A 25,868-nucleotide genomic window follows, 5' to 3' on the forward strand; every position below is an offset into this window, starting at 1 on the left:
GGGCAGTGGTGGGATGATATATTTAAACTAATTACAACACTACAAATCTATTACATTTATTGAGGAAACGATGTAACAGAGTCGATATATTTTAATGTTGCCATGGGGTGGCAAGTCCCCATACATCGCAGTCCGGTAGTTTCATTGCGTCTTAATATATCATAAATGAAAACCTTTTTCTAATGCAGTCGACATTGCTTTGGTTAAAGGAACTTGAGCTGAGTAAGGTTTCTAAAAAGTGATCAAAAAGTTGATTGTTTTCCTTGTTCATTAGCCATTTGAATTTCAGTTAACGAGAGAGCTACCTCTTCACCTGACGGATCCTCTTCTGAAGAAAATCGTCGACTTTTGCTCGGTTAGTTGAACACTACAGTAGACTACAGTAGACTATCATGTACAAATTTGTCTCTTGCAATGAAATAATCCCGAAATAATGATGACCCTGTTTAAAGAAGATGATGATCTCATACATAGTGATCAGATATGACCTCGGTCCTCGCCCCTCATTGTGCATCGAATGATATGCACAGTTTCACTTTTAAGCCCATCATTGTAGGCGTCGACTCATCCACTTTAAAGTTTAATACGTTCCACAGTTCACTGAGCGCATGATTTGGCACTGACACAAACTAGCGTCACGGGATCGCTGTAATACAAGGGACATATCAGATTTGACCACGTGATCTAACAAAATCTAATTTCAGAGTAAAATATCGTCCAGCATGACCTCGTCGTTTACTTCTGCTCTAGTCCGGCGAGTACGCAAGCTCATGACCGCTTAACCAGGCGCCCCTGGGGGTCCGGATCTATTGTTTTGCAGATTTTATAAGACTAAAAACTTGTGACTGGATTTAGATTTGTTTTAATCCGTTGGGCTGTTTGCGGACTCTGCACCGAACTTTGTTTCCTATTCCTAGAAAATGTTGACTTGTCCCGTGAATTTTAAAATTTCTACTTAACATTTTTAACTTTCTTCGTTTTGACTTGGTGAAAATATACAAGGGTTTCAATTTGTTATACCTTCGCACTAGTTCGAACTTCGATTGAGAACAAGTAATGAAAAAGTGTTAAAACCGTGAATAGAAACAATAGCCGTGAATAGAAACAATAGCCACAAATTCGTGCTAAAGCAAACTTAGCATGTTGTGTGGCGCGCGCGCGCTATTGCTAGTGTTAAATGCTGAAAAAAGCAAGGCAATACCATAATAAAGGTTCGGCGGTCGTGTCCTCCTGTAAACATAATAGTTTATGTGGCTACAAACAAGTAGTGCCCTAAAAATCGAGAGTCCAGGTAGTTCAATTGCCTGTATTCTACAAGTGGCAACTTTGCGTATCATATCTTGTCCAGCTCAGTGTGATTTTCGAATGAGAATAAGTCTCAGTTCCTTACATTATAATATACCACAGAAATCAGAACACAATTTAGTCGAATTGAATAAAAATGAATATGATACACTGGCCACGGGAACGATACAATTCTTGTTTCTACAATTTGTTCAAGAAGTAAATGTCTGCTAAAAATGACTTGAAATTTCCAATACCAGGGTCACCACGGTCTTGAAATAAGTTTAAGTCTTCAATCATTGTTTTTACTGTTGAAATATTCTTTTAATCCTTCAAAAGTTGTTATAAAAATAGCACAAGAAGGCAGAACTTTAATCATTCTAGGCGCCAGCCCTACGTAGAGTCCCTTTGTCCCACTAATCTTGAAAATGTTAATAAGTTGTCTTACCATCCCAGAACTACCATAGTTCGAGTTCACACCAACATTTGATTGCAGTTGGGTTTTTGTAACCTCGAAGGGATGTGATATTAACGTAGCAACAGATCCACCAACAAAGGCCCCTCCGCAATTACTAGCCAAGGTACCGTAACCGTTCTTACGAAGCTTGATTTTGTACATCTCCTGGAGATACCAATATACCACGGTAAAGGGCACGTCTCTGAACAGCTGGGATTTAGCTCCGTCCCACAGGGATTTTACTCCGTTTCTTTGGATGTGATTTCTGATTGAGTCTTTTATCTTGGAGTAAACTAACTTGTGCTCACTTTGCATTTTTATACGTACCAGTTCTACAGGTGAGAATATACCTATGTTTACACACCTAGCTGTGATTCCAGCGATTGAAGGTACAAAAGCATGATACTTTTCTGCAAACCTGGCCCTCCCTTTGTCTCTCAGCATATCAAACATGGTGAAATATAAAACAGCTGACGGCATCATCATTAACAGGGTGGGTGCAGCCCCATTCCACAGCGCTGAAATCCCCTCATTTCTACTGATTTTCATGGCAGCATCAAATGTGCCACTGTAAATCTCACGCTGACACACTCCTCTATACACGGCTTTGGGTGGGTGTTCATACCCACAAGTCAAACAAATATCCTTCCACACTCCTTCACAATACTCATAGAAGCACGATCTGTCGTGATTGTGAAGCGTCTGGGCTATTAGGCGCACTTTGATAACGTCGAACGGGGTGGCAACCAGTGCCACTATGAGGCCACCCGTCGAGGTTGAAATAAGATGCTCATAGAACTTCATTGTACATCACCTGAAACAATGAGATATTGGTGAATTAATTATAAAACTTTAGTGAGGAATGGTAAATGTTTGCAAGTTTGGGTTTTGCTGTTTTGTAAAACTTCTATTAGCAGTTAACAAAAAGATTAATTTGATATGACGATGAAAAATTTTATAAATACATTTTTTTTGGATTTTCTGTCATGAACATATTATAGCAAACAGAGGTATTGAAACAGTGAAATGGTCCAAATTGTGAACTAAATAAAATAAGTAGTAAAATAAATAGCAGTCAATAATTCCTATCCGGATATTACTCAGTCAATAAACAGTCGATAATTTTATAATACATTCATCGGGTTTAAAAAAATTAATAATCCCTTAAATAAAAATCAATTCTGACATGCAGTATTAGTGATAGAAAGCATTTGATAAAAATTTGATAAAACTAAAAGCAATAAAGCATTGACTGAAACAAACAACTTGTCAAATCTAACACAACATAATATACAGAACATTTAACTTCCTAGCTCTGGATTAATAAAAACCAATAAGTTAAAACATGTTTATTTGTAAATTAATGAAAAAACTCTAACGAACATAGTGGTTATATGATATAGTAATAGTATATAAACTAAATCTGCTAAAACCAAACAAACGAAATAACATAAATCAAGGCAGGTTTTTAGTCTTTAGGTGGTAAAATATAAAACTCCTCTCACTGCGGTGGTGTCCAATGATCCAAACGGTACTTCTCAGTTGCATGCTCCTTCCCATTGAGATGAGTTGCTAAATGAATGGTCCTCTCAAATTGAACTCCACACAGTTCACAGTAAGTGCTTCCAGTTCCTCTAGTTCCAGTAGTCTCCTCAATTCTGTAGTTAGTCTCGATCAGACTGGACACTCTACTGCTCATCTCTGTTGTCTCCAGGGTTATCCCATGATATCGGGTCTGGAGAACTGGGAACGGTTTTATTACGTCAGAACTGTTGTGCGATGGGAGGCCAACGTTTTCAGTGCCAGCGGTGGGTTCCCAATCAAGATGGATATAATCAGAAGGAGAAAGCATTTCCCGTCTCCTCTGCAGCAAGTCGGTGATAAGTCTCCAAATCTTACGTTGTAGCTGTCTGATGGGCTGGTGAGTTAGGTGAACTGTGGACGGATTATCCTCATCTCCTTGCAGCATATCAGAGATGTACATCCTCAGCTTGTTGATATCCGTCAAGTCCTTGTTATCTAACCTCACATCGAACCTCATCTTCAGGTCATGCTCAGGCCAGATCGGAGCCCCTTCAACCGCTCCCAGCCCAGCTATACATCCAGTGTAATTAAGTTTACCGGAACTACAATGCAGCTGTACCTGAGGAGCAAACAGAAGAACCATTATCTCGGGCAACCCTGGAATAGGATCATGAGAAGTGGTACCCCGGACCAGGATCTTATTACCATCACCAGACAGAGCCACACTGTTACCAGTCAGTAACTCCTGGAACTTTAGTGCAGTGTTGTGGTGCAACACTACACTGTTCACAGAACTACCACTCACACTTACCATCTTACTATTAACTCCCTCACATAGACCTTTAAACGACACTAAGTACGGTGAATCACCGCCAGACAACTTGGCTCGTTTAGAGGTGAAGTTAGGACGCTCGTACGGTCTGATGTAGGTATCCTCGTACACAGAGAAGGCAGTATCGAGCCTAATACCCAACACGTTAGTGACAGACCTGGCAAGTTTAACCCTGTAGTCAGGCTCTGGTTGGTAAGCCTGGTTCTGACTTACCAGGAGGTTTATAAAACTTACCCCACCTGCCATTAGATCAAGATGAACAACCCCTCCCAGAAGGTAGTAGACACGTGCAGTGAACATCTTATCCAATAATACCTCCCCCACGTGCTGGTTAACATCACGTGGCCAGCCACCTGACACCATGTCAATTAAGTTCCGGTGAAATGGGGCGATGTTCTCTAGAGAACATTCTATAGCTTGAAAGGGAACTCGGAGCAGTTGCACTGGTATTTGGAAGAGTTGATTTACGGGAACGTCTTTTAAGTTACCGTAGTCTAAATAGTACACTCTCATCTTCTCTCCCTTGAAGTATTCCAATCTTACCCGATACAGCGTTACCTCGTCGTCGAAAAAACACGCAGCATATGCTTTAGGTTTTAGGTGTTGGTACGGGACCCGAGTCTTTGATATTTCCTGCAGCCTGTTTTGTGTATCCTCCCATTCTGCCCTCAAATCGTTATCTACAAACTGAACGTAGAATTTAGTGGGGCTAGCAACGTGGGCTATCTTAACCTGAGCCTCTCCTTTTATGATAGGTATCATTCTCTTCATCTTACTTTCAGACTGCTTATTTTCTCTTCTTCTCTCAGAACCTTCACGCTCGGACAGAGCTAGAGAAAACCCAAGTTTCTTCATCATCAGGGCATAATACACAGACTTACACACACTTCTTTCTGCTGGGTTCTCAAAAGTCACGTACATTCTGGAACCTTCTAAAGATAGTTTCTTGACCGGATCACAGAACCCCTGCTTGTAGTACTGGTTAACATCCACCATGAAGGTTTGTTGTAGTTCCTCGTCTGATCTCACGTCAATGTTCATCCCTGTGAAGAAGACAGTATCGGAGGGTGATTTGTTACCAAACAGCTGCATTACATTCTCCTCGTGTACATTATCTTTATCTTTTATAAAGTAGTTAGGGTAGTTTGCTGCTGCTAGGGCTAGTTTTAGCTTCACAATATAAGCTGCATCATCGTACGCAACCTTCCTCTCCTCTATAGTTTCCACAGGAATGTTGAGACTATGAATACCTGAGCTAAGTTCCCGGACTAAAGAAGCCACGTCTTGAATCCGGCTGAACTCGATAAAGTTATCTTTACAAAACCTCCTGCTGTCAGCAGTGCTCCTACTGTGAGCATCATACCAGGCGTTATACATGTGTAACATCATGATGGGATCACTGAACGTGCCTGCTGCTTTCCTCATCCTAGTTACGTAGGACCTCATCCTATCCTGCCTACTATTATAGGGTATCTCCAGAAAGGAGGGGAGAGCAAGACAGGCTGACATGACGATACACTCCGTAAAACAGTTGAACACATACCCAAACATAACTAGTCTGGAGAGCCTCACATCTAGAGGGAGGATGCCCATGACTTGTCCCAGGAATGTTATCTCACCTGAGAAGGGCTGTGATTGGTCAGCAGGTCTGGTTAACGCGCCACATTCCTCTAGGATTAGAACGCTCTGGTGCAGTTTACTGAGATCTGGAGGGTCCAGAGCTAGTGATAACATGTGGTGAGGATCTCCAATATCTAGTATCTTACACCACAGGATCAGCTGTTCCAGAGAGCACCTCTTTATCTCCGGGCTGTTGAAATCACTGAGTTTTTGGACGAATGATCTTGGTATGAGTCTGTAGCAGATACCAGCAGCTACCCTACCAGCACGGCCCTTTCTCTGATCGAGAGAGGACCTTGGAGCCCACGTGCACTGCAGAGATGACATTCCTGAAGTTGGATCACACACTAGCTGTTTAGTGAGACAGAAGTCTACAACATATCTGATGTCAGGGACTGTGATACTGCTCTCAGCAATGTTGGTGGAGAGTATTACCTTTCGTCTTCCTGGGATCGGCAGAGCAAACACTTTCATTTGAGAGGACCGGGGGATGGAACTGTGAAGTGGAATAATGTCGTAAGTCTTACTCACTGACTCTTTCAGAAGATAATTTTGGCAAGTTTCAATCTCGTACATACCGGGAAGGAATACCAACACTGACCCTTTCTTGAACTCACTACTATAATAAATCCTATCCCTGTCGTCAAAACTCTCAATCAACGAACGTGCTAGGTCGTAGATATTATCTGATATCTGAGGAGACAAGCTCCGGTCCACTTCATCATATTCCCGATGATATCCGAGACTAGATTTGAACTGATCTAGATATAATACCTCTACAGGATGCATCTCATCTTTAAGTTCAATAGTAGGACAAGGTCTGGGAAGCCCACCAATAAGAGTCGAGAAATATCTTGAGAATTTATCTGCATTCACAGTCGCTGACATTATAACAATCTTGACAAATTTAGAGTTGGTACAGAGGAATTTCTTGACAAGTAAAAGGAGGAAGTCAGTTTCCTTGTCACGTTCGTGGACCTCGTCCAGTATGATGTGTGTATACTCGTTAAGATTGCCAGTGTTACATAGTTTCCTTAACAGTACACCAGTAGTCATGTATACCAGTCTAGTGTCAGAATTAACCTGCTTGTCCATGCCTATCTGGTAGCCCACCAGCGTTCCCTGACCCTCGCACGTGTGATCTATCTGCTTCAGTCCTCTCTCTACGAGAACGCGACGTGCTAGCGCAACAGCAGCAACCCTGCGCGGCTGAGTCACCACTATCTTGCAGTGTCTCCGTTCGTTGTAATACTCGTCGTCCATGATGTATTGAGGAACACGCGTGCTCTTGCCACTGCCAGTGGGCGCGGTTATCACTGTAACAGAGTTTTCTTTTACTGTTCTCAGGATCTGATCATTGTAGGGACAGATGGGGAGACGGTCGTACACTGGTCTCTTCTTAAAGTAACCGTGAACCTGGGAAATGTATGTTCATTAATGATCAATTACTTAATTGATTAATGATTTTCGGTGGCTTTAAGTGAATCTGACTTAAAATAAATATATACGTTGTCAGGATTGGATTAAGCCTTAAGGCCAAGAATAATCATTTGATGGAATGTGATTGATACGGTCGAATAGGAATTATCATAAAGAAATGTAACCTACGTTGTAAATATTTACGTAGATAGACATAAGATAAGATACTACATATCAAATTCATTCTGATATTTGGTTTGCTATTGTTACGTTTAGTAGCTCAGCAAACACATAGTTTTTTGAAATAATGTATCTTTGAATTGTACTCTTACCGCACTAAGATCCTCCTGAACAGGCAGACATGCTCCAACCCCAGATTCAGGTTGCTTAAGAAACAGCTGAGTCCGCTGTATCACATCTCGTTTTGCAGGAGCTACTGGTGTAGTGGGGAGCCGCTCAGCAAGGCGCTCAGCAGAGATACGTCTACCGTACTGTTGGGTCTTGCTGGTAGGACTTGTTGGAGATCTGAGGTTGAAGAACTCCATTTTGGTACATTCTGATATAATTTAAGGAATGTTAATAGGAGTGTGTACAATGTACATTGTACATCCTTAAAATCAGAATAGTGAACTCTAAATATAATATATAATATAATTATAAGAATTGCTAACGTAAAACTTTACTATAGAATTTCTTAGTTATAGTAAATTACTGTAGATCTAGATTTCGCTACGTTTGAGTTGATCTGTTATCAGTTTTTATCAGCTATCTACGAAATCAACTGTTTGTGAGTAAATGTTAATGAATTCACTGTGAGACTGTGACACATTTAAACTTCTCCGCTTAATTTGAAGTGTGTGTTCTAAATATCAACTATTCAAATCCGAGTCCGACTGCCTCATGAAACTGAATAGAATTTTATCACCAAATTTTTGTTGATATTCGCAAATAAAAATGTTAATGGGTAATATCCCAGGAGTCAGGGAATCCAGCAATACCTGTGTGTGATACAGGTATTGCTGGCATCCTGTCATCTTACTTTGGGCCCTGGTTATTTGATATCTAAAGTAACCAACATAATTTTATAAACATGCCTTTCTAAATGTTAACGAAAAGATTAATTTGTCAATGTTAAATGATAAGTTAATTTAATTATTACAGCATTTCCCTCTACTGTGGGGCTCTTTACAAAATTTCTAAATAGCATGAAGAATTTTAGATTCACAGATCTAGATTAAAATACTGGCTATAACTTTGGTATTGAGGGACCATTACAACACAACGTACGTTATGGAAATAAGCGATTACGTCATTCTGATCAACCGCCAGACACGATTAAGTCAGCGACGAAGGTTTTGTAATCCTATGATAACCCCGTCGGTTCACTTTGTTGCCTTAAGATAATGTTGCAATATATTCCGGATCTAAACAGGTTTTAATGTGGTCCAGGAAATGATTTTAATCAACTAATCAATTAATTAATTAGAATGTGCTGGTCTGTGCTCAGGTAAATTATTTACATCCAACACCAGCAGGCGAGGCAGGTAAGGAGGATTTACTCCTTCAATCATATTATGTCTCGTTTCCGCTCTGTGAACTGGCTTAAATCATGGTAGAGATTTGATTAGGCTGGGAGTAAGTTGATTACGTTAGCGCTCATGTGAACAATAACAACATACTATATAAGTACGTGAGACTGTTTAGTGTGTTTAGTGTGGGCACATGACGTCATTGTGACTACGTATGTCTGACGTATTAAGTTGTTGCTTTCATGTAGGTCGCTGGCAGTACAATGGAAAAAGTGTGCATGACGCGACGTGACAAGTACAACTTTAAAAACTATGTTACACCGTTTTTTGTTTAACTTTGCAGGCATATTTTCAGTTTTCTTTAGAATTGAGTTATCTGTAGTTTAAAACTTGTTACTACTGCTTATCATAGTCGGTAATATTATGGGTGGTCTAATTTGGTCCTTTTCGGGACAAAGAACCATATTTATAACAGTCCATATTTTAACCCCCCGAGTCAAATTTTTGTGTTTCTTTTGGTATATCAGTCATAATATGCTTAACCTTTCTTTCATTCACGTCTAGAAGTATGCTTACGTTATTGTTTGCTGAATCGAAGCTAGTTCTAGTTCAAAAAGTCCGATTTGTCTACTATTCCCCCATCCTTTCAATTTGAGGGGTTAACTGGGAACAATTTCAATTTAAATTACAGATCAGCAACTTCAGATGAATAATAAAAGTTCAGCAGCAGCTGTTTCGTTGCAGTGTACAATTCGTAAGAACTTTAACACCTGATAGGGATCGGATATCTAATGAAAAAATATTAAATTTGGTGTGAAAGCGGCAATGTGGTTATAATTGCGAAAAAATTTGATCAATATTTTCGATTTGAGATTTTTTCACGAAAGGAAAGTCGCAGTTAAAATTGTGGGGGGTCAAATTTGGTTCTTTTCGGGCCAAAGAACCATATTCATAACAGTCCATATTTTTAACACCCATAATTTTCCCCCTCATAATATTGCCGACTAAGGTAGTTGGTACTCCCAAAATAGACCCAAAATGAATTATCCATTGCTGGACATACTGATTAATGAAGATGCGTGACGGGCAATCGCATAATTTTCTGTGATTTGCTGTTGAAATGGTTTAGATCAAGCTGGTACCAGCTGAAAAGTACTTAGTATTTGTCTATCACTTAACTCTTGCAGTCTTGCTCAGGAGATTTATCACCTGATATTAGCATGGGATCGTAAGACTTGGAAATTCTATCGTTGCAAGTAAACTAAGACGGTTAAATCCAATTAAATCTTCCAAATTTGCACTTTATATATTTGAATACCATAGGAATCTGGAAGAATGCCTAAAGTAAGGATGTAAATAACTTCGTTTGGCCCGAAAATTAGTTTTCAATTAACCTCATGCACCATGTTCAACTTCAACCCATCTTTGAGGGCTCCACCACAGATTGTTTTGCAGGTGAGTCTATCGAAGATAACCGATTTGATTATCTAACAGTAATCTAATTACTGTTGGTTGAAGATACGATCGTTTACTCCTCCACGTTTGCAACTTGTATGTTCGTTTAGTTTAGTTCTTTAGAAAATAACAAATATTCCGTATCACGCCATATCTATCACAGTGAACTGTAATATCTATCTAGCTTGCTGTTTCGTTTACAAGTGTGCTTGCAAGTTAGCTGGACTGATGATGATCATCCGACCACCAAAGATTCGACCGATCTACCACGACAGCCATCACCAGATTTTAGAAAATATACAACCAAATAGAGAGGCGGTAATAACTGGCGGGCTTGTTGAAGCATAGTAATTTGTTAATTAACTATCATCTCAAGCTCTCTCTCTCTCGCTCTCCTGCTCTTTCTGGACGCATGTCAGCTCCAGTCTGATCTAGAGAAAGATCGCCTCATTCTCGACACAGCATCAGAATCAGCTGATCAGCTCGCTGGCCGTGGAAATTCCCCAAATAGTTTGTTGTTGTTTTGGATTGTAGAGAACGGAGCAGGCGTGGCCACGAGACACAGTGGTTCAATCACGTCATCACAGTTTAGGTCAGCCCTCCGGAAGGGATATCTATAGCTATAAAAGCAACAAGCTATCACTTCAGAAGTAACTTGTTTATTTTTGCCACACTGTAGCGACTGGACAAATATTAGCGGATTGTTTACGGTTCACCATTCAGCGCATGATCGACACATTCTTGGCCTGTTATCGGCAGTCGGTAATATGAGGGCACATTCCATGCTTTTAAAAAACTTTAAAACCCAAACGGAAACACATATTATGTTAGTCCTTGCCTGATACAGAAACTTTATGCAGAATATCCAGTCCTGCACTTTGACAATTTGATCTTATCTTTCCGCTGATTTCAAATTAGATTTTCTAATTACAACTTAGGAATCCTTCATCAAAAATTCAACGCGGTTTTCGATTTCAGCCGTACGTTTAATTCACTCGGATTTCCGTACCCAAGTACGATTTAATCCAAGGTTTTCAAATCCTTCCATCTTATAAGTTACTCAGGTTCCTACATCTACAGGCTAGTTAGTGGTTTTGATAACTTGTGTAATGATTGTCGTTTAGTGGTGTAATGTTCAGGATATCGGCCAAGTTTATAACATTAGCAGTTAACATTTGTAATTGTAAACACTCTGTAACGTTTTACTGCTCAGGATGCTGTTGGTTACTGCTGTGTTACTGTCACAGATAACTCTCTTATACGGTAATTTACTTTTCTTAATGACTATTTCATAAACATTGACCGCTTAAATTTTAAAGTTATGTTCATAAAATCCATGAAACACTTGACATTCATGAATTGACATTTTAATATAGTTTTGAGATAACTTCGGTTCTAACGGTCACAGACGGTTCTGAATATAACCACGGTGTTGAAATTTCTTGTTTCATTTAATAACACACAACTGGAATCTGACTTAATGTCGGTAAGAAATGCATTAACTTATATTTTCATTTATTTATAGTCACATAAAAATTATATACATATTTTGCAGGAGCTCCAGGGTGTATTGATTTAAAGAAAGAGTTTTCAGACTTCAAGATTGGGAGGAAACCACTCAAGAATTCAGATGGTAAAAATATTACTATGGATTGTTTAAACTGATCGTGATAAATCAGAAACAGGACAGAAGATTCGAAATGTTACATTCCAAATAGCCAAGAAATCTGCATCAACAACACGAGCCCTTAAAGTTGATTTCCTATGTGTAGGACAGAAATAGTGTACAAATTATGTAACTAGGATTATTTTCACGAATCCTGCAGAACAGATATCAATAAATTATTGTTATCTCAGGAACATGCCCCCTGTCCCGGACATGCTGCAGTTTAGAAGTGGAATCAGCGGTGCTGAACAACACAGTCAAGAGCTTGAAACGAGTTGTTAATCACGAGGTTAGCGAAATCAGGAACACGCTCAACACTGTCAAGGACATGACTGCAGGTATTTACTGTTTATAGTCCTCATGTCTTATTATTACTTATTTTGTAGCTAATTTATTAAAACAAATATTAATTATCCTTGCATATATTTCAACGTATAAAACTTCACCATGAAGATTTATAACAGGACAAGTATATTTTAGAGATTTCACGTTAGCAGTAACATTGCAGATTATGCAAGATTAATAGGTTTATTTGTTTAATACTAACAATCCACCAGGAACGATGGTACAGATGATGGAGGAGCTGGTACCAGATGATATAAAAGAAAACATAGACCTCAACAGGATTGGAGCTGCAATCTGGCAGTACACTCTAGGAGAGATCACTGCCTACAACCTCACTATAGAAGTTGCGGTAAGTCCATAAATCCAAGCTGCAATATGAATATAGAAGGCAAGCTTTCCAAGAATTTTAAGATCTGACAATTGGGAAAACTCATAAATTACAAATTATCCCATCTACTAATAATTAAAATAACTAACATCTCACTTTACAGGTGATTGGGAGCAGTTTGCTGTTCACAGACAAAGCTGCACAAGATCTGATAGACATGACACAGTGTATTATCAGAGAGCTGGGTACACATGCTACTGAAGCCTTCCTGAAAATATCTGCTATCGTGGAAAGTAGGTCTTAAAGGCTATACCATTTCTCATTCGAACTTAAATAGTTTACCGAAAATATGATCCATGCACCAAAGAAAGAGAAATTAATAAGTCACTTAATTTACTCCATCACAGATCAGCTTGAAGCCCCGAAAACGTTCGGAGATGGTTTTGTGGTAGCAGATACCCTGTTAAACTCAATAGAAGACTTCGACCTTCCGGAGGACTGTACCTACGGCCAGTTACTGGGATGTCGAAGATGTGGAGTCAAGACGCCTGAAGTTTGTAGGTCTACTTGCACTGCCTCGGCCAACCACTGTCTTGCTAATGTTTACGATCAGTCCTCACTGTGGACTCAGTGGGTTGAGAGGTTAGTTTTTAAATGATTATTAAAGATATGATCAGATTTGCTCGGGATAATATAATCTAATTATATTCCTATACTTGATTTCTTGGCACACCTAAATTATAGGTTGTAATCTTGATACCCCATTATCTCAATCCCGACTCAACTAAACATAACCTTTGCAGTTTAACACGATTGGTTGATGCCATGGTTCTCATGAAAGACATCGTGATAGACCCAAAAGATATAGTTACTCCTGATCTCATTGAAGAAGTAACACAAGACATCATGTCCTCAATGGTCAACGTAAACTTTAAGCAGGTTATTTAGCATTTGTGATAAGTCTCTTCGATTTGATATTGATCCTAGAAAACAAAAAAGTTTTAAATATGAAGTGTTTAGATCCTCATGAGAAATTAAGCAAATTTTAAATCTAAAAACAGATTTACTTCAGTGCCGTGGAGTTGGTAAACGATCAGTATTTTCGTACAACCCAGAAGGATTGAGAAGTAAGAGACAGATGAGCGAAGGACAGCAGCTCAACTTAATTCTATCTGGCTTCTTCAGCAGCTACACCCTTAATAGAAACTCATGTAAACAGTCATCCTCTGACACTAAGTGAGTTCCACTATTTGATTTGGTGTGTGTTTAAGCTAGTTATTTTTAACAGTGCTGAATTATATCCAGAATGAAGCGGATGAAAGCTACACTCACTACAGTAGTAGAAAATCTTTCAAAGTACGAAATATCTCTTTAAAAGAGCATCCTAGGCACCTTATAGATATCAAAACGCATAAAAAAGAAAACAAAACATCAACCATCTTCTAACTTCTTCCACTCCTCCCTATCTAAAGCTAAAAATCTAAGGTCTTCGAAATCAGTCAAATTCTTAAGTCTAATATCAAGATTTCTACTAGTCAAGTCTTTTCTAATAACATCTAATAAGTTTAAACATGGTCTACCCCGTCTCCCTTCCAAAAAATTTCAGAATTTATAGCAAATAACATAGAGGTGTATGCTGGTGAGTCTTCCTGTCCTCTTAAGATATGTCCTAACATTCTCCATCGAAACTTAGAGACTCTCACAGACAAGGGAGTGACATAACAACGAGCATAGAGTGCCTCATTAGAAATAACCCCAGTAGGCCATCTGATGTTGAGGATTCTTCGGAGGTGTTTGCGATGAGCAATGTCAAGTTCATTCAACGAAGCTAGTGGTGCAGCCCAGGAGTTGCAGTTGTAGAGTAGAATGGAGACTACTTGTGCCTCGTAGATTTTGATCTTCCTTTGGACTGAAATCTTGCTCTTCATCCAAACTTTCTGAAATTTACTAAAGGCAACATTACCAAGAAATATTCGATTCTTGATATCCTTAACAGTGCACATCAACGATCCTAAAGTTTTGTTAGAGCGCCACTCTTCATCACCTCTATACACTTTTCCAACAATCACCTTGCGTTTAACAGTGGGTTTAGGATCTGCTAAATAAAAATGGACAAATTCAGTCTTGGAAGGATTGATATGAAGGTCCCACTGCTGGAATATATCTTTAGCGATAGGAAGCATTTCTTTGAGTGGAGCAAGTTCAGTGTTATTAAAGTCAATATCATCAGAGTATCCTGTTTCGAGTGGCATGAATTCTTCTGAGATAGGAGGATTAGGGATTGGATGATTCACTGGGTAAGGTGTTGATGATACTTGGGAGAGTATAGATCTGAGGTGAATAAGTGCAGCGGCTTCAACAACAGTAAATAGATTACCTGATAGTGCATCTCCTTGAAATGCTCCAGTTGTGCTTTGGAACTCAATTGATACAGTATTATTGACTTTTACTTTCAACACTGTGTTTGATAGTAGGAGCCGTACCATCCTAATTTCATCACTAGTACAGCCAGCATCTTCAAGAAAATTGAGTACTGTTTCTCTGCTGATGGTGTCAAAGGCACTTGACATGTCTATACTCATTCTGTGGTAGCTCCAATGCTTTCTAAGTACCACTGAGGTTAGCATACGTTGAGACCAAATGATATCGCCACAACTTCTACCTCTCTTGTAAGCACTTTGTGTAGGACCGGTGTACTGATCTAGCTTGCCTTGGATACGTTTTAGGGTAATCATGGACAGTAATTTTCTGGAGCAGTTTGAGAGGGTGAGAGGTCTGATGTTTGCTGCTGGACCAAGTGGTTTCTTAGGCTTTTGGAGTGGAGTAATGTTGCCTTTTCCAATAGATGTTATGGTGGTGTTTGTTTCAAATGCGGTATTTATACAGTCTGCATATTTCTGAAATACACTACTGTTTGCATACTTAATCAATTCACTTGGGATATCATCAGGCCCAGTGGCTCTGCCATTCTTTAAAGCTTTAGCAGCCATCTCAACTTCAATAGCAGTAATAGGGTCAGCGAGAGGACTAGGTTGATCAAAGAAAGTGTCAATAGGCTCAACTGTATGTTTTGCAGTGAACTTCTCTTCAAAGTGGTTCTTACTTACTCACTACAGCTTATTAAAATTCAGAAAAGCTGGATCCTAACCACTAACTTAACATCTCTTTTGTGATAGGTGCTGGCTGGGACAGGGAGTAGGAAACTACGACAGAAGTGCAGCAGACAACAAACCAAGTCGGGAAACCAAATCCCACTCGCCTGTCACAGACTCTCCAGCTGCTATTGAAGTTAACAACTATGTCCGAAAAGTGGACAATGTAATTTCTACGGTAAGAACTTAGCCTAAATAAACCAAATTGAAACTATTGAACGATTATATAGAAAACTAATTACTGTATGGAGTATGCTACAAAAGAGTTTTTATCTCATAGAATAAGATTAGATTTTCCCCCAGATTCATGCAAAAGTGCGAGAGCAAAGATCAAGAGTGCCAGTTCCAGATGGTTACAGTATGTATAGCAGCAGCACTTCATCGTTATACAGCAACTCTGCCCTTCGCCTCTTAGGATTACTCATCACTTTTCTGTTCTACAGATGAAAAAATAGTTATATTTGAACTCTTTTAGGATTTTACTTTTTAGGATCTCTTTTATCTAACGGCGTTTTAGTTTTGAACTGAAGAGCGTGGCCGTATGGTCCAAAAACAAAACTATAAACTGGAAGCATGAACAAAAAGCATAAACGACTTTATTGTGACTTCTAAATTATTTAACTTAATTATTTGTAATTTATTATTTGACATTAAATTATAGTTCAATCGAAGGAGATTTGTTATAATAGCGATTCAAATTTCGTTAATATCATACTGTAATGTGTCAGGAACATTTATGTAGTAGTTTGATTTTATTCGGATTGTTGATAATAATGCGATTATCTGTATCTTATTATTCAACATATTCAACTTATTATTCAACAAATTATTGGTAATCACCATGACTCAACAATTGTAAACTTAACATTTTATACCACAAATGAAAGTGAGAGTTCAGGAATTTAGCAAAATGTAGTGGAACAGTGGATCATTATTAATTCAAACCTTGTTAAATTTGGTGAACAAACAGGGCTTTTTAGCTCTAACAAGAATTGCGCCGGTTAGCGGACGCTAGATTTCCATCAACCGTAGTGATTGCCATGCCTTTTAAAATTTGAAATTAACTACTACTACTACTACTACTATGTCGGAGCTAAGTCCGATCTACGCCAGAAAACCCCCTCCATATATCCCTGTCCCGCATCAGGGTTCGCAGTTCCTCTTTAGAGTTTGTCCCAACTTCCTTCAGTAACATAGACAAGTACCTTTGTCTTGGTCGGCCTTGCTGTGCTCTACCGTGCGTAGGTTCCCATAAGACTAAATCACTGGCAAGTAGCTCAGGATGTCGGATGCAGTGTCCCGCCATTTTTAATCTCCTGCTTCGTAACTTGTTTGACAGCCTTGGGAGGCTACCATACAAAGTTATATTGCTGACCTTGTCCTTCCATGAGATACCCAGCACCATACGCAACATCTTTGTGTATGTCCCGTCCAAACTTTTCTCTTGAGCCTTTGTCAGTGTCCAGGTTTCTGATCCGTAGAGCAGTACTGATTCACAAGCCGCTATGAACAATCTAATCTTTAGGCTCTTTGAGAGTTTGGATTTCCAGATATCCTTCAGTCTATGTAGGGCACCCCACGCTTTTCCCTTTCTAACCCTTATCTCCCTATCTGTGCTCTCAATCCAGGAGCCTAAGTAGATGAAATCATCTACATTTTCTATGGCTTCCCCGGATCGACTTTGTAGGTCGCTAGATCGATCCTCCATATTCAGTGTCATGACCTTGGTCTTGCCTTCGTTTATGTGTAGTCCCACGCTTGCTGCCGCCGATTCTACTCTGAGCAGGAACTTGAAATTAAAATTAACGATAGTTTCATGTTGGTCAAAATATTAAATAACGGTTCTTTATTTACCATTCTTGGGGCGCTACGGAACATAAAGTGGAGGGGTTGCCATTGTCAATAGTCAAATTTAAAAAGTTAAATGACCGGACACCGTAGCCTGCACCTGTGTGGTGATATGCAGATAAAAGTCGTGAAATCCGTAGTAGGTAATCATGCAACTCATAATAACATTTATGGTCCATTTCGTATAACAAATCAAGCACTCACAACAAAACGAGAAGTTAGTATGTTGTACCGCATCATGATCAATGATCAAGTAAAGAAGAGCGTGAGCTACTTGACACATTTATAAGATTCGGGAAATCGCTTGTTATACTTATTCAAATCAATTACCATAGAATTCAAATTGTATGCTTGGCGCCGCGCATTTGAGGTGTAATTCAATCAATCGTCAAATCGTGCAAACGTATGCGGAGGGTAACCATGTCGACGACACCATAACTGCTCTGCGCGCGGACAATATACATTAAAATAACGTATGCGGAGGGTTATGCATGTTTTCCTTTGTGACACCGAACGAAAAACATACCTACCTACTATACCCATTCTCAATTCCTTCCACTTCTATACATCTTATGCCTTTTTAAAGAAAAAGACAGTTGATGTAAAAAATACCCGTTTCACAACACCTTTAAGCAGTGCTCAAATCAATATATAACAATCCCGAACATAAACCATTTAACCTGCGCATATGAGAACAGGCTTGAGAATTATTGAACTGGGAACTGGCCACTCAATGGCAGAGGACACTACTGTGCAACTTTCAAAGAAGGTGGACAGGTTGGTAAGCGAACCGAATCACTACCGCATAATAATGGGCTACGGTTAGGGTTAGAGAAAGGGTTAGGGTAAGCAGTAGGGATTCGGTCCTTCGGGGATTCAGTCCTTAAGGTATTCAGTTTAAACACTTGACGGAACCAGACACTGTACCCATTATATCAATTAAAGTTACAGTCAAACCTCTATAGTCTATATACAGGACCTCTCGGGGGAAGCGAAACGTGCACATGATCCCAATTCGTGAATTCGCAGTAGTCTCTCAAACAACCTGGCAAGCGTCGACACATGATATGAAGAATTTGTTAAACGTTAGATGAAAAGCTCAACCTTTTGGGCCTTAAGTGCATGTATTGTGTTTTATAATCATGGAATATAGTTCGACGTGTACTCAGACCACCACCAAATGCTGAAATACGATATGACAAACACAAATTACTACATTAATGGCCAATTCCAGGCTAATTGATTTAAAGTTTGGAGGAAAAAACGAGGCCCAGTACATCGAGGTACCAGGTATAGAATATAGGCATGGTATATAGAGGATTGACTGATTTGATTCTAAGTTTGGCTGTCATATCATGAAACTACATAATGTTTCAAAATTGTCCCAATAGAATACAAATACCATTTGGATTCTAATGAAGCCACATATCCACAATGCACATTATACATTCGTATACATTTTGAATACATTCGTATACATTTTGAATACATTTTAGTCGAGAAATTGTGTGGGCATTGGCAAGATAATAAGCAAATTGTGGAAATTAGAGTCTATAACAAACTTGTGCCAGAGTATTTTCTGACTCAAGTACTTATGGTAGCACATATGCCACGGCCAAGATGGCCCCTCAGCTTTCTAAAACGTTTTAAAGCTTGACTTGAGAATAAACTGTTTGGGAATAAACACCACTAGTGTGATTTAAAATCTGCTAATAGCAGAAAAATACCACACAATACTCAGGCCGGAGCTAAATGCATTCAGGTCTCCCAGTTAGCACAGGAAGTGTTAATTGAACAGTAAAAATAGTATGCGATCAATACTCCACACAAAGAAACCTCTACGGATAGAACACCGCAAAAAGCCGATATATCCAATACAAGGTTCAAAACAGAATTTGCTATCCTCTTGTCTCTTGAATAATGAAAAAACTGTGAGAGTATAGAGACTCAACTAATTAGAATAATGTGGCAAACAAGCAACCATTTTCATGGAAATGGTAATTTGAAAAGATGTAAGCTGTAGCACAGAAAGCTATTTTGAAAGGGAAATGGCAAGGGACTAGACGATCATAGTTCAAACATTGCGGCGTAATTCAGTCGAGCGCAGCAAGCGAAGCGCTCGATTCCAGATTCGTAGTGCGACAGGCTTTTAACGTATGAAGTACAATTGCGCGTCGCTTTCCTGTAAAATACTAACAAATTTCGACTAAAATCTTTTTTAAATATAATCATGCACATTTTCATTTTAAAATTTTGAAACTGTTCTAAAATAATTAATTTAATACATTTGTATAATTTAAAACATTTCCTACTGACAAATTCGTGGATTTGCTGACCGTGTTAGCGCCGCGCAATAAATGGGGTTATTGTCCTAAAAATAACTTTGCAGAACAAATGTTTGTCACGTGCGTGTACAATGTTGCAATCCAGCGTGCTAGTCATTTGATTTGTGCATTTTCAGTAGAGTTTTGGCTTTTGTTTCAAATTTCCAAAAGTTTTATCGCATTGCATTGACAATTGAAGTAATATTTAAAATTTCTGGACAATTAATAAAATATAAATATTGCAATAATGGCGAGCGTGCTAAATCACTCTACAGTCGATCTTCGAAATTGTTCTAAAAATTGTTTAAAAAGTTGAAACCAGCAACATCCGATGTATTTTCGGACGCTGATTCCGAATCACCCCCCATGACATAGGGTTGAAATTCTCCCCTGACGAGATATTGGCAAAAAACTGTCTCGATCACGTGATATGACCGTATAAGGAAGTTAGTTTAATTTCTCGTTAGGGTTAGAGTTTCAGCATATGCTTTTGTTAAAGATTGGGTTAGGGTTAGGGTTGTGATCAAATTAAATGGTTAGTGTTTCGAATAGTCGTTCAGGACCAGCTAGAGAACGGGTTGAAAAAGTCACGTGACAGTCGAGTGTAGAGTGATTTTAAATCATCATCTCAATAATGGACAATGGTATGCTCAGAATCTCAGATTAGTTTGCTAAATTCTTACCGCGTATCATTATTATAACATTATTCATTGAACAATTAATTGTATACAAATTTAAATTACATTGATATTGCTTGCAATGTTTAACGATTTTGCAATATTCATATAGGATATGAGTGACGATCGAAACTGTTTAGATCATGATCATGTGACATCTAATTTTTCGTTAGAGTTTATAGGGTTTTAGTTATCTGGGGACCCCAGCTCCAGGCTATTATTTTCATAAACATAGAGTTTCGGCGGAATGACAGACTGAGCGCCGCCCAGTAAGGGTTTTAGCAGATGCTTTATGAGTTTAGTTAGGGAATGAGTTAAGGGGTCAGAGTATTGTGTTAGAGATTTAAATAGTCCCTCTGCAGCAACGTCTAGAGAACGTGTTTAAGTAAGTCACGTAATAGTCTAGTGTAAAGTGTTTAATCTGCATTATCACAATAGAATCAAGAGCACTAACTATGGCAAATGAATGGAAGGAGCCTGATTGGTTACATCAGGATGATGAAGACTTCGAAGCTTTAATAAGAGCCGAGCTAAATGAGGACGAAGATGCTCCTCTTGATGACTTTCTCCTCCAAGAACATTATGAAGATCCTGAGCTTAGGACTTCGTCAGAAATTCATTTGGCCGAGGGGTTAAGTTCTGATAAGAAGCTGTGTGAAAAACTGAAAAAAGATCTTCAATGGGTGAGCTTCGTGCGGTTTGTCAAAAAGAATCGTCGAGAGATTTTGGGACGTGGATATGAAACTCCTCAACAGTGTTATTATGCTTACAATCATTATATCGAGAGCTGCCGCCGTAATCCAGGTATCTGCGAACTTTTACATCTTTGGTTTGCTGCTTGTTTTTCCGGTGTATAGCACAACTCGTATAATATGTTTCGATGAATCATCTTCAATTTCTTGCACAATGCATTGTCAATTGTGTAGCTCTTATTAAGTTTAGTTTTAAGATCAATGTTTAAAAAATCTGAGTGATAACCGATCTAAGCATTTTCTTATTTCAGGAGTGCCATGGAAACTGCCTCACATTCGAGCTATGATTCACCCTGACCTGGAGAAAATAAGGTACCCAGCCCCAAACGAAGAGCTGACGGAGCAGTTTAAAGCGTACGTTTACTACGCTCTAATGGAAGAGTCAGATGTACCAAATCTGCAGATGGTAGTTGGGAACTCAGCTTCTTTTAACGAGTTTCTTGAGTACGCTAAACACTATCAGTTATGGAACTTTAACTGGGCTACACTCGTTGATACGTACATGAGGGTCAAGATCGCTCGGGAGATGGGGGATTACGCTGACGGCCGGGGACCGTGTAAGTTTAAAAGATTTGATTAATCCTCATACGTTCTTGTTAATCGAACTGTGGTATTATTTAAGCGTGATTTATCCCATCATCACAAGAAGTAATAAAATGAGTAAAGTAACAATCAAACCCCGTGCAGTTCAGGAGGGTCACATGGTACCGTCTCCTGAACAGCGAATGAGGTCACGAAGTCTTGAAAAGTTGGCACGCCAGACTGCACTGGTAGAGGAAAGCAAGGTGGAACAGTGGCTGAATCGGAACAAGGATCGAGCATTGGACTATCTTCGAGCTAGGAGGCATCATGAACATGCCAGGAGATACGATCCTACTTTACCTGAGTTTAATCAGGCTCCTCCTGCTGGAATGGAGAGAATTGCTAGAACTCAAATGGAATGTTAGTATAATAATATTAGTTTTAGAGCGCACCGGCAAACTCTTTTCAAACGATAAAAATCAGTTCAAATCTCAAGTTTAAGTCACAAGTTTTTCAAAACTTACGACCGGGTAACTCTAACAATATCATCTTTTTCAGATGATGTGTACAATGAAGAAAAGTACAAAGATCAAGTTGAAGAAACAACGTACTGTAAGTGTTTTCTGTCCAGTTATCAGATATCCAGGGAATTATAGATCATGCGATCTGAGCTCAGATCGGTTCCCGCACGGAATTCCGACAATACACGGAATCCCGACAGCTCGAATTCCGTGCGTTAGGAATTCCGTGCAGGTAACGCACGCACTCGAGATCACATTCCCATGTAACAACAGATCTGGTAGATCTGGAATTTAGAAATGGTTGACACATTCCCAATTTTGTCTCAGTTGCATATTATGACGAGGCTGGTTACGACTATCTAGCACTGTTGGGAGAAGGAGGTGAGGATGGTGTTTATAACAACCCCGGTGTTCTACCAGAGATGGGACAACTGTACCAGGAGAGTCTTGTGGATCCTGATGGTTTGTTTTCTTGTCATTCCATTTTCAATGAACTGGGCTAATTGTTGATCGAAACATTATTATTGCAAACTGTCGTCACCAATCGATCAAATCTCTGATTGCAGTTTTGAGATATGAAAAGCAGAGGCAACAAAGAATGGAACGACTTCCTGATGCTGTGCCCTGGCCCAAGAGACACCACAAGGAACCCGACCAAATCTGTAAGTTGGGTGTTATTGAAGAATCTTTCACCCGTCTATTAAAACTATCCGTTGAAATGTTTTTACTTTGTCACCAACTTTCCAATAACAACCTTAATCGCACCTTTCAGTGGTAACAGAGCCATTTGGCAAGGTAGAAGGTAGATATCTGACAAGAGTTAGAGCACATGGACCATTTCCTGAGGGAGAACTGATCAAAGCAACCAGTGACGATCTCTTGGCACGCATAAGTCTGCTTTCTTTGGCGCAAGAAGTGTCAAACACGGATCACAACACGGAAATTGAACGGAGAAGACTCCTACATGACATGGATTTGGTTGTTAGATACAACAAAAAGTTGATCGCTATATTCCAGGATGTTATCGATCATATTGGACCAGACACCGCTGCTCCTCCAACAGAATGGGACTTCTTGGGGGCCCAACATTACCTGACGAACAAAAAGATTGAGTTTGAGAAATGGGAGAGAATAGCAGCTGTAAAGTCTGGAGCGAAAGAGAGGGAGGATCTGTTCACGTATTACGGAGCAGTGAACCAGCACATTCACAACACTGCACGTGACATAGCACACGAGGCACAGTACACCATGCAGCAGCTTGAAGCCTTCGTTAAGACAGTTCAAGGAGCTGACCAGGATCTCATTATGACTTGGTTTGAGGACGCTGTCGGTCCTTCTTGCAGACAATACGTAGCTGATCTCAAACAGAAGGAACAACAAATTGTCAATTTGATGAGAGCTATGGAGAAGGTCAAAGTTTATAAAACTTTGATGACTTACAAGAACACCAAAGCTCAAACTTTGTTCGATGACGATATCTACCATGAGATCGTTAAGTTGAACAGAGAAATCGAAGGACTGAAGGATGGAATATCTCACAAGGAGAGGAAAATAGATGTTGCGGGGAAATCCAGAGATTTTGTTAAAAAGCAGGTCCAGGATACTGACAAGTCATCCGAAAAGTTCATAACTCAGGTACAAGCTCTGGAAGTCTACATGGCCAGCATTAACCGCAATATTGAGGCTGAGAAAAAGACTGCTCAAAGAATTGAAGCGCAGGCGATGCAATTGGAAGATGAGGTTTGTTGTTTTATTTGAGAGTAGAAGTTCAAGTTAAACTTGGTTGGTCGGGGTCCATCACATGTCATCAAAATTGCCTCGATTAGCCATGCCTGCAATCCATATTTTCATTCATTCCTCATCTTAATTTCAGAGAAAGAAAAACGAAGCTGAATTGAAGACACAGGGCATCCCATGGGATGAACCCAAACCAGGTGACATGGAACTTATAAAGGACACCAAAGAACTTCTTGAGGCTACCAATGCCAAACTCCTTTCTGATCTCACTCTTGTGGATAGAGAAATCGCGGAATATGAAGGTTTGTTAATTGTCATGGTAAGTTAAGTGGAGGGTTAGATGACATTAAAGTTTGGATTTTTCAGCTTGAGATTAAATCTTCAGCCTATTTTCACACCATGTTACCTGTCCCTATACTTTGAACACATTCCCTGATACATTTTGTTTCAGCATTGGTTGCCAAGAAAATTAACAAAATTGCACAGAAGAAGGACGACGTAAAACATACAGAGAGTATGGTAAAAGTGTATGAGAAACAGAAAGGAGCAAAAGAACTGTTCCTGACAAAAATACACTACGAAAATGCAGCTGAACGAGAGAAACTGGCCGAACAGCTCGCCAAGAAAGTCCGGGTGAAGGCTAATGTGCTTCTCCAACATTACAAAGATCACTACCAATCTGAAGAATGTAACGCCTATCGAGGCGAGCCCAACCACGAGGCTAACCTTGCTAAAGAATACAATCAGTTCATGGACCAATATCAAAGGAAACTACAAGAATTGTCCGGAAATATCGAGAACTACAAAGAGTTGAAAGGCAAGTGCGAACAGTTAAACGGTGTGGTTAAGGCGGCATCTAATGAGGCACAGAGTTGGAGGAAGATGGCGGATGGTCAGAGGAAGAAATACGTAGAACTGAACAAACGATGCAGACAAGCTACCAAGAAACTGAAAAAGGAAGCAACCAGGAAGGATGAGTTAGGAAAGGTACTGGGTAAAACTGAGAAGCGTGCAGCAGAGAATGAAAAGTTCAAGCTCCATGCAGAGGAAGCCATCCAATGTGCAAGTAAGTTTTAGTGTTCTTATGTAAACAGTAGAACTTCTTTGCTAAATGCTTTAAAATATGAAAAAAGGAAAAACGAGTCATGTGTGCTTGGTTGAATTTGGTTCGCTTTGATATGAACAAATTTAAAATATTGGTGATGCTTTTTACTGACTTATTTCATCATTTTCAACGTCTCAGAAAAAGCTACAACGGAACCAACAGAGACATCTTTCTCGATGCAGCTTGATAAAGTCAAGGCATTGACTTTTGAGAACCAAAAGAAGCAACTGAATGTCAAGAAAGCAAGGCAAGACATGAGGAAGAAAGCAAACAACTTCAGAAATTTGTTGAGAACCATTAATTAAAATTGTAAACGTGAAATTATTTTTTAAAGATCTAACTAACTATCATGGGGTGCACAGAAGTTATCTATTATGTAATAATGTTATTTGAGAATAAATGGGGCTAGTTTTATTTCAATATTACTTACAGGTTGCTATATTTTGTATAGGCAAGTGAGTGAAAGCCGGCTAAGGTACCAAACATGCATGTTTAATGGAAAATTATTGGTTTTCTGAGTCTTCGTTCTTTACAATACACAGTTGTTACCTAATATTATGCACAGTTGTTACCTATAATTATATAGTAGTACCTACTAGTATTATATAGTATTCAACTTATTTTCTAGGATGACTAGTTTTTAACGGGTGATACTCGTAAAATGTTTGTTCCAAGACCGTCGACTAGTCCAACTCGGCGCGCGTCTTGGTAGGTTATAAACCTACAAAATTGAAAGTAGTCATAAAAGCATGGAAAGGTTTACAAGGTTTA

At 39.3% G+C, this 25,868-nt stretch overlaps 5 protein-coding genes across 5 annotated transcripts in view; 3 read left to right on the forward strand and 2 right to left on the reverse strand.

Annotated features, from left to right (window-relative positions):
• Positions 1-996, forward strand: part of LOC134811385 (nuclear pore complex protein Nup205-like) — a 29,145-nt gene extending 28,149 nt beyond the window's left edge. Inside the window, exons 30-31 of the mRNA XM_063818180.1 lie at positions 290-355; positions 705-996. Coding sequence (XP_063674250.1) covers positions 290-355; positions 705-782 — 144 coding nt within the window. The 3' untranslated portion in view covers positions 783-996. The remainder of the gene's footprint in view (positions 1-289; positions 356-704) is intronic.
• Positions 44-25,497, forward strand: LOC134811386 (uncharacterized). The gene is made up of 11 exons (XM_063818181.1): positions 44-62; positions 20,897-21,264; positions 21,464-21,769; positions 21,900-22,154; positions 22,293-22,346; positions 22,583-22,717; positions 22,822-22,917; positions 23,028-23,995; positions 24,129-24,294; positions 24,444-25,058; positions 25,236-25,497. Exons 2-11 carry the CDS (start codon positions 20,916-20,918, stop codon positions 25,400-25,402), a joined length of 3,111 nt encoding a protein of 1,036 aa, XP_063674251.1. The 5' UTR covers positions 44-62; positions 20,897-20,915; the 3' UTR covers positions 25,403-25,497.
• On the reverse strand, positions 1,431-2,565 carry LOC134811003 (probable mitochondrial glutathione transporter SLC25A40). The gene has a single exon (XM_063817703.1). The coding sequence runs from the start codon at positions 2,543-2,545 to the stop codon at positions 1,577-1,579; it is 969 nt and encodes a 322-aa protein (XP_063673773.1). The 5' UTR covers positions 2,546-2,565; the 3' UTR covers positions 1,431-1,576.
• On the reverse strand, positions 2,770-7,698 carry LOC134812016 (ATP-dependent RNA helicase TDRD9-like). The gene is made up of 2 exons (XM_063819191.1): positions 7,469-7,698; positions 2,770-7,133 (listed from the first exon to the last, which is right to left on the reverse strand). Exons 1-2 carry the CDS (start codon positions 7,679-7,681, stop codon positions 3,243-3,245), a joined length of 4,104 nt encoding a protein of 1,367 aa, XP_063675261.1. The 5' UTR covers positions 7,682-7,698; the 3' UTR covers positions 2,770-3,242.
• Positions 10,796-16,447, forward strand: LOC134826665 (uncharacterized). Its single transcript, XM_063839131.1, has 11 exons — positions 10,796-10,946; positions 11,334-11,383; positions 11,676-11,753; positions 11,978-12,124; positions 12,344-12,480; positions 12,623-12,752; positions 12,867-13,101; positions 13,263-13,398; positions 13,532-13,695; positions 15,636-15,789; positions 15,915-16,447. Exons 1-11 carry the CDS (start codon positions 10,888-10,890, stop codon positions 16,056-16,058), a joined length of 1,434 nt encoding a protein of 477 aa, XP_063695201.1. The 5' UTR covers positions 10,796-10,887; the 3' UTR covers positions 16,059-16,447.
• Positions 25,498-25,868: the final 371 nt, after the last annotated feature.

This window comes from Bolinopsis microptera, chromosome 2 (genome assembly GCF_026151205.1).
Source record: "Bolinopsis microptera isolate Bmic1 chromosome 2, MBARI_Bmic_1.0, whole genome shotgun sequence".
NCBI lineage: Eukaryota > Metazoa > Ctenophora > Tentaculata > Lobata > Bolinopsidae > Bolinopsis > Bolinopsis microptera.

Bases quoted from the DNA above. Each gene is read 5' to 3' on its own strand.
- LOC134812016 (XM_063819191.1), bottom strand. From the start codon at position 7,681: ATGGAGTTCTTCAACCTCAGATCTCCAACAAGTCCTACCAGCAAGACC. The intron at 7,134-7,468 runs GTAAGAGTACAA...TACATTTCCCAG, and splicing joins TTCAGGAGGATCTTAGTGCG to GTTCACGGTTACTTTAAGAA.
- LOC134826665 (XM_063839131.1), top strand. From the start codon at position 10,888: ATGAGGGCACATTCCATGCTTTTAAAAAACTTTAAAACCCAAACGGAA. The intron at 12,481-12,622 runs GTAAGTCCATAA...CTCACTTTACAG, and splicing joins ACCTCACTATAGAAGTTGCG to GTGATTGGGAGCAGTTTGCT. The intron at 13,399-13,531 runs GTTATTTAGCAT...GATTTACTTCAG, and splicing joins TCAACGTAAACTTTAAGCAG to TGCCGTGGAGTTGGTAAACG.
- LOC134811386 (XM_063818181.1), top strand. From the start codon at position 20,916: ATGGCAAATGAATGGAAGGAGCCTGATTGGTTACATCAGGATGATGAA. The intron at 22,155-22,292 runs GTTAGTATAATA...CATCTTTTTCAG, and splicing joins TGCTAGAACTCAAATGGAAT to ATGATGTGTACAATGAAGAA. The intron at 22,718-22,821 runs GTTTGTTTTCTT...CTCTGATTGCAG, and splicing joins GAGTCTTGTGGATCCTGATG to TTTTGAGATATGAAAAGCAG.
- LOC134811003 (XM_063817703.1), bottom strand. From the start codon at position 2,545: ATGAAGTTCTATGAGCATCTTATTTCAACCTCGACGGGTGGCCTCATA.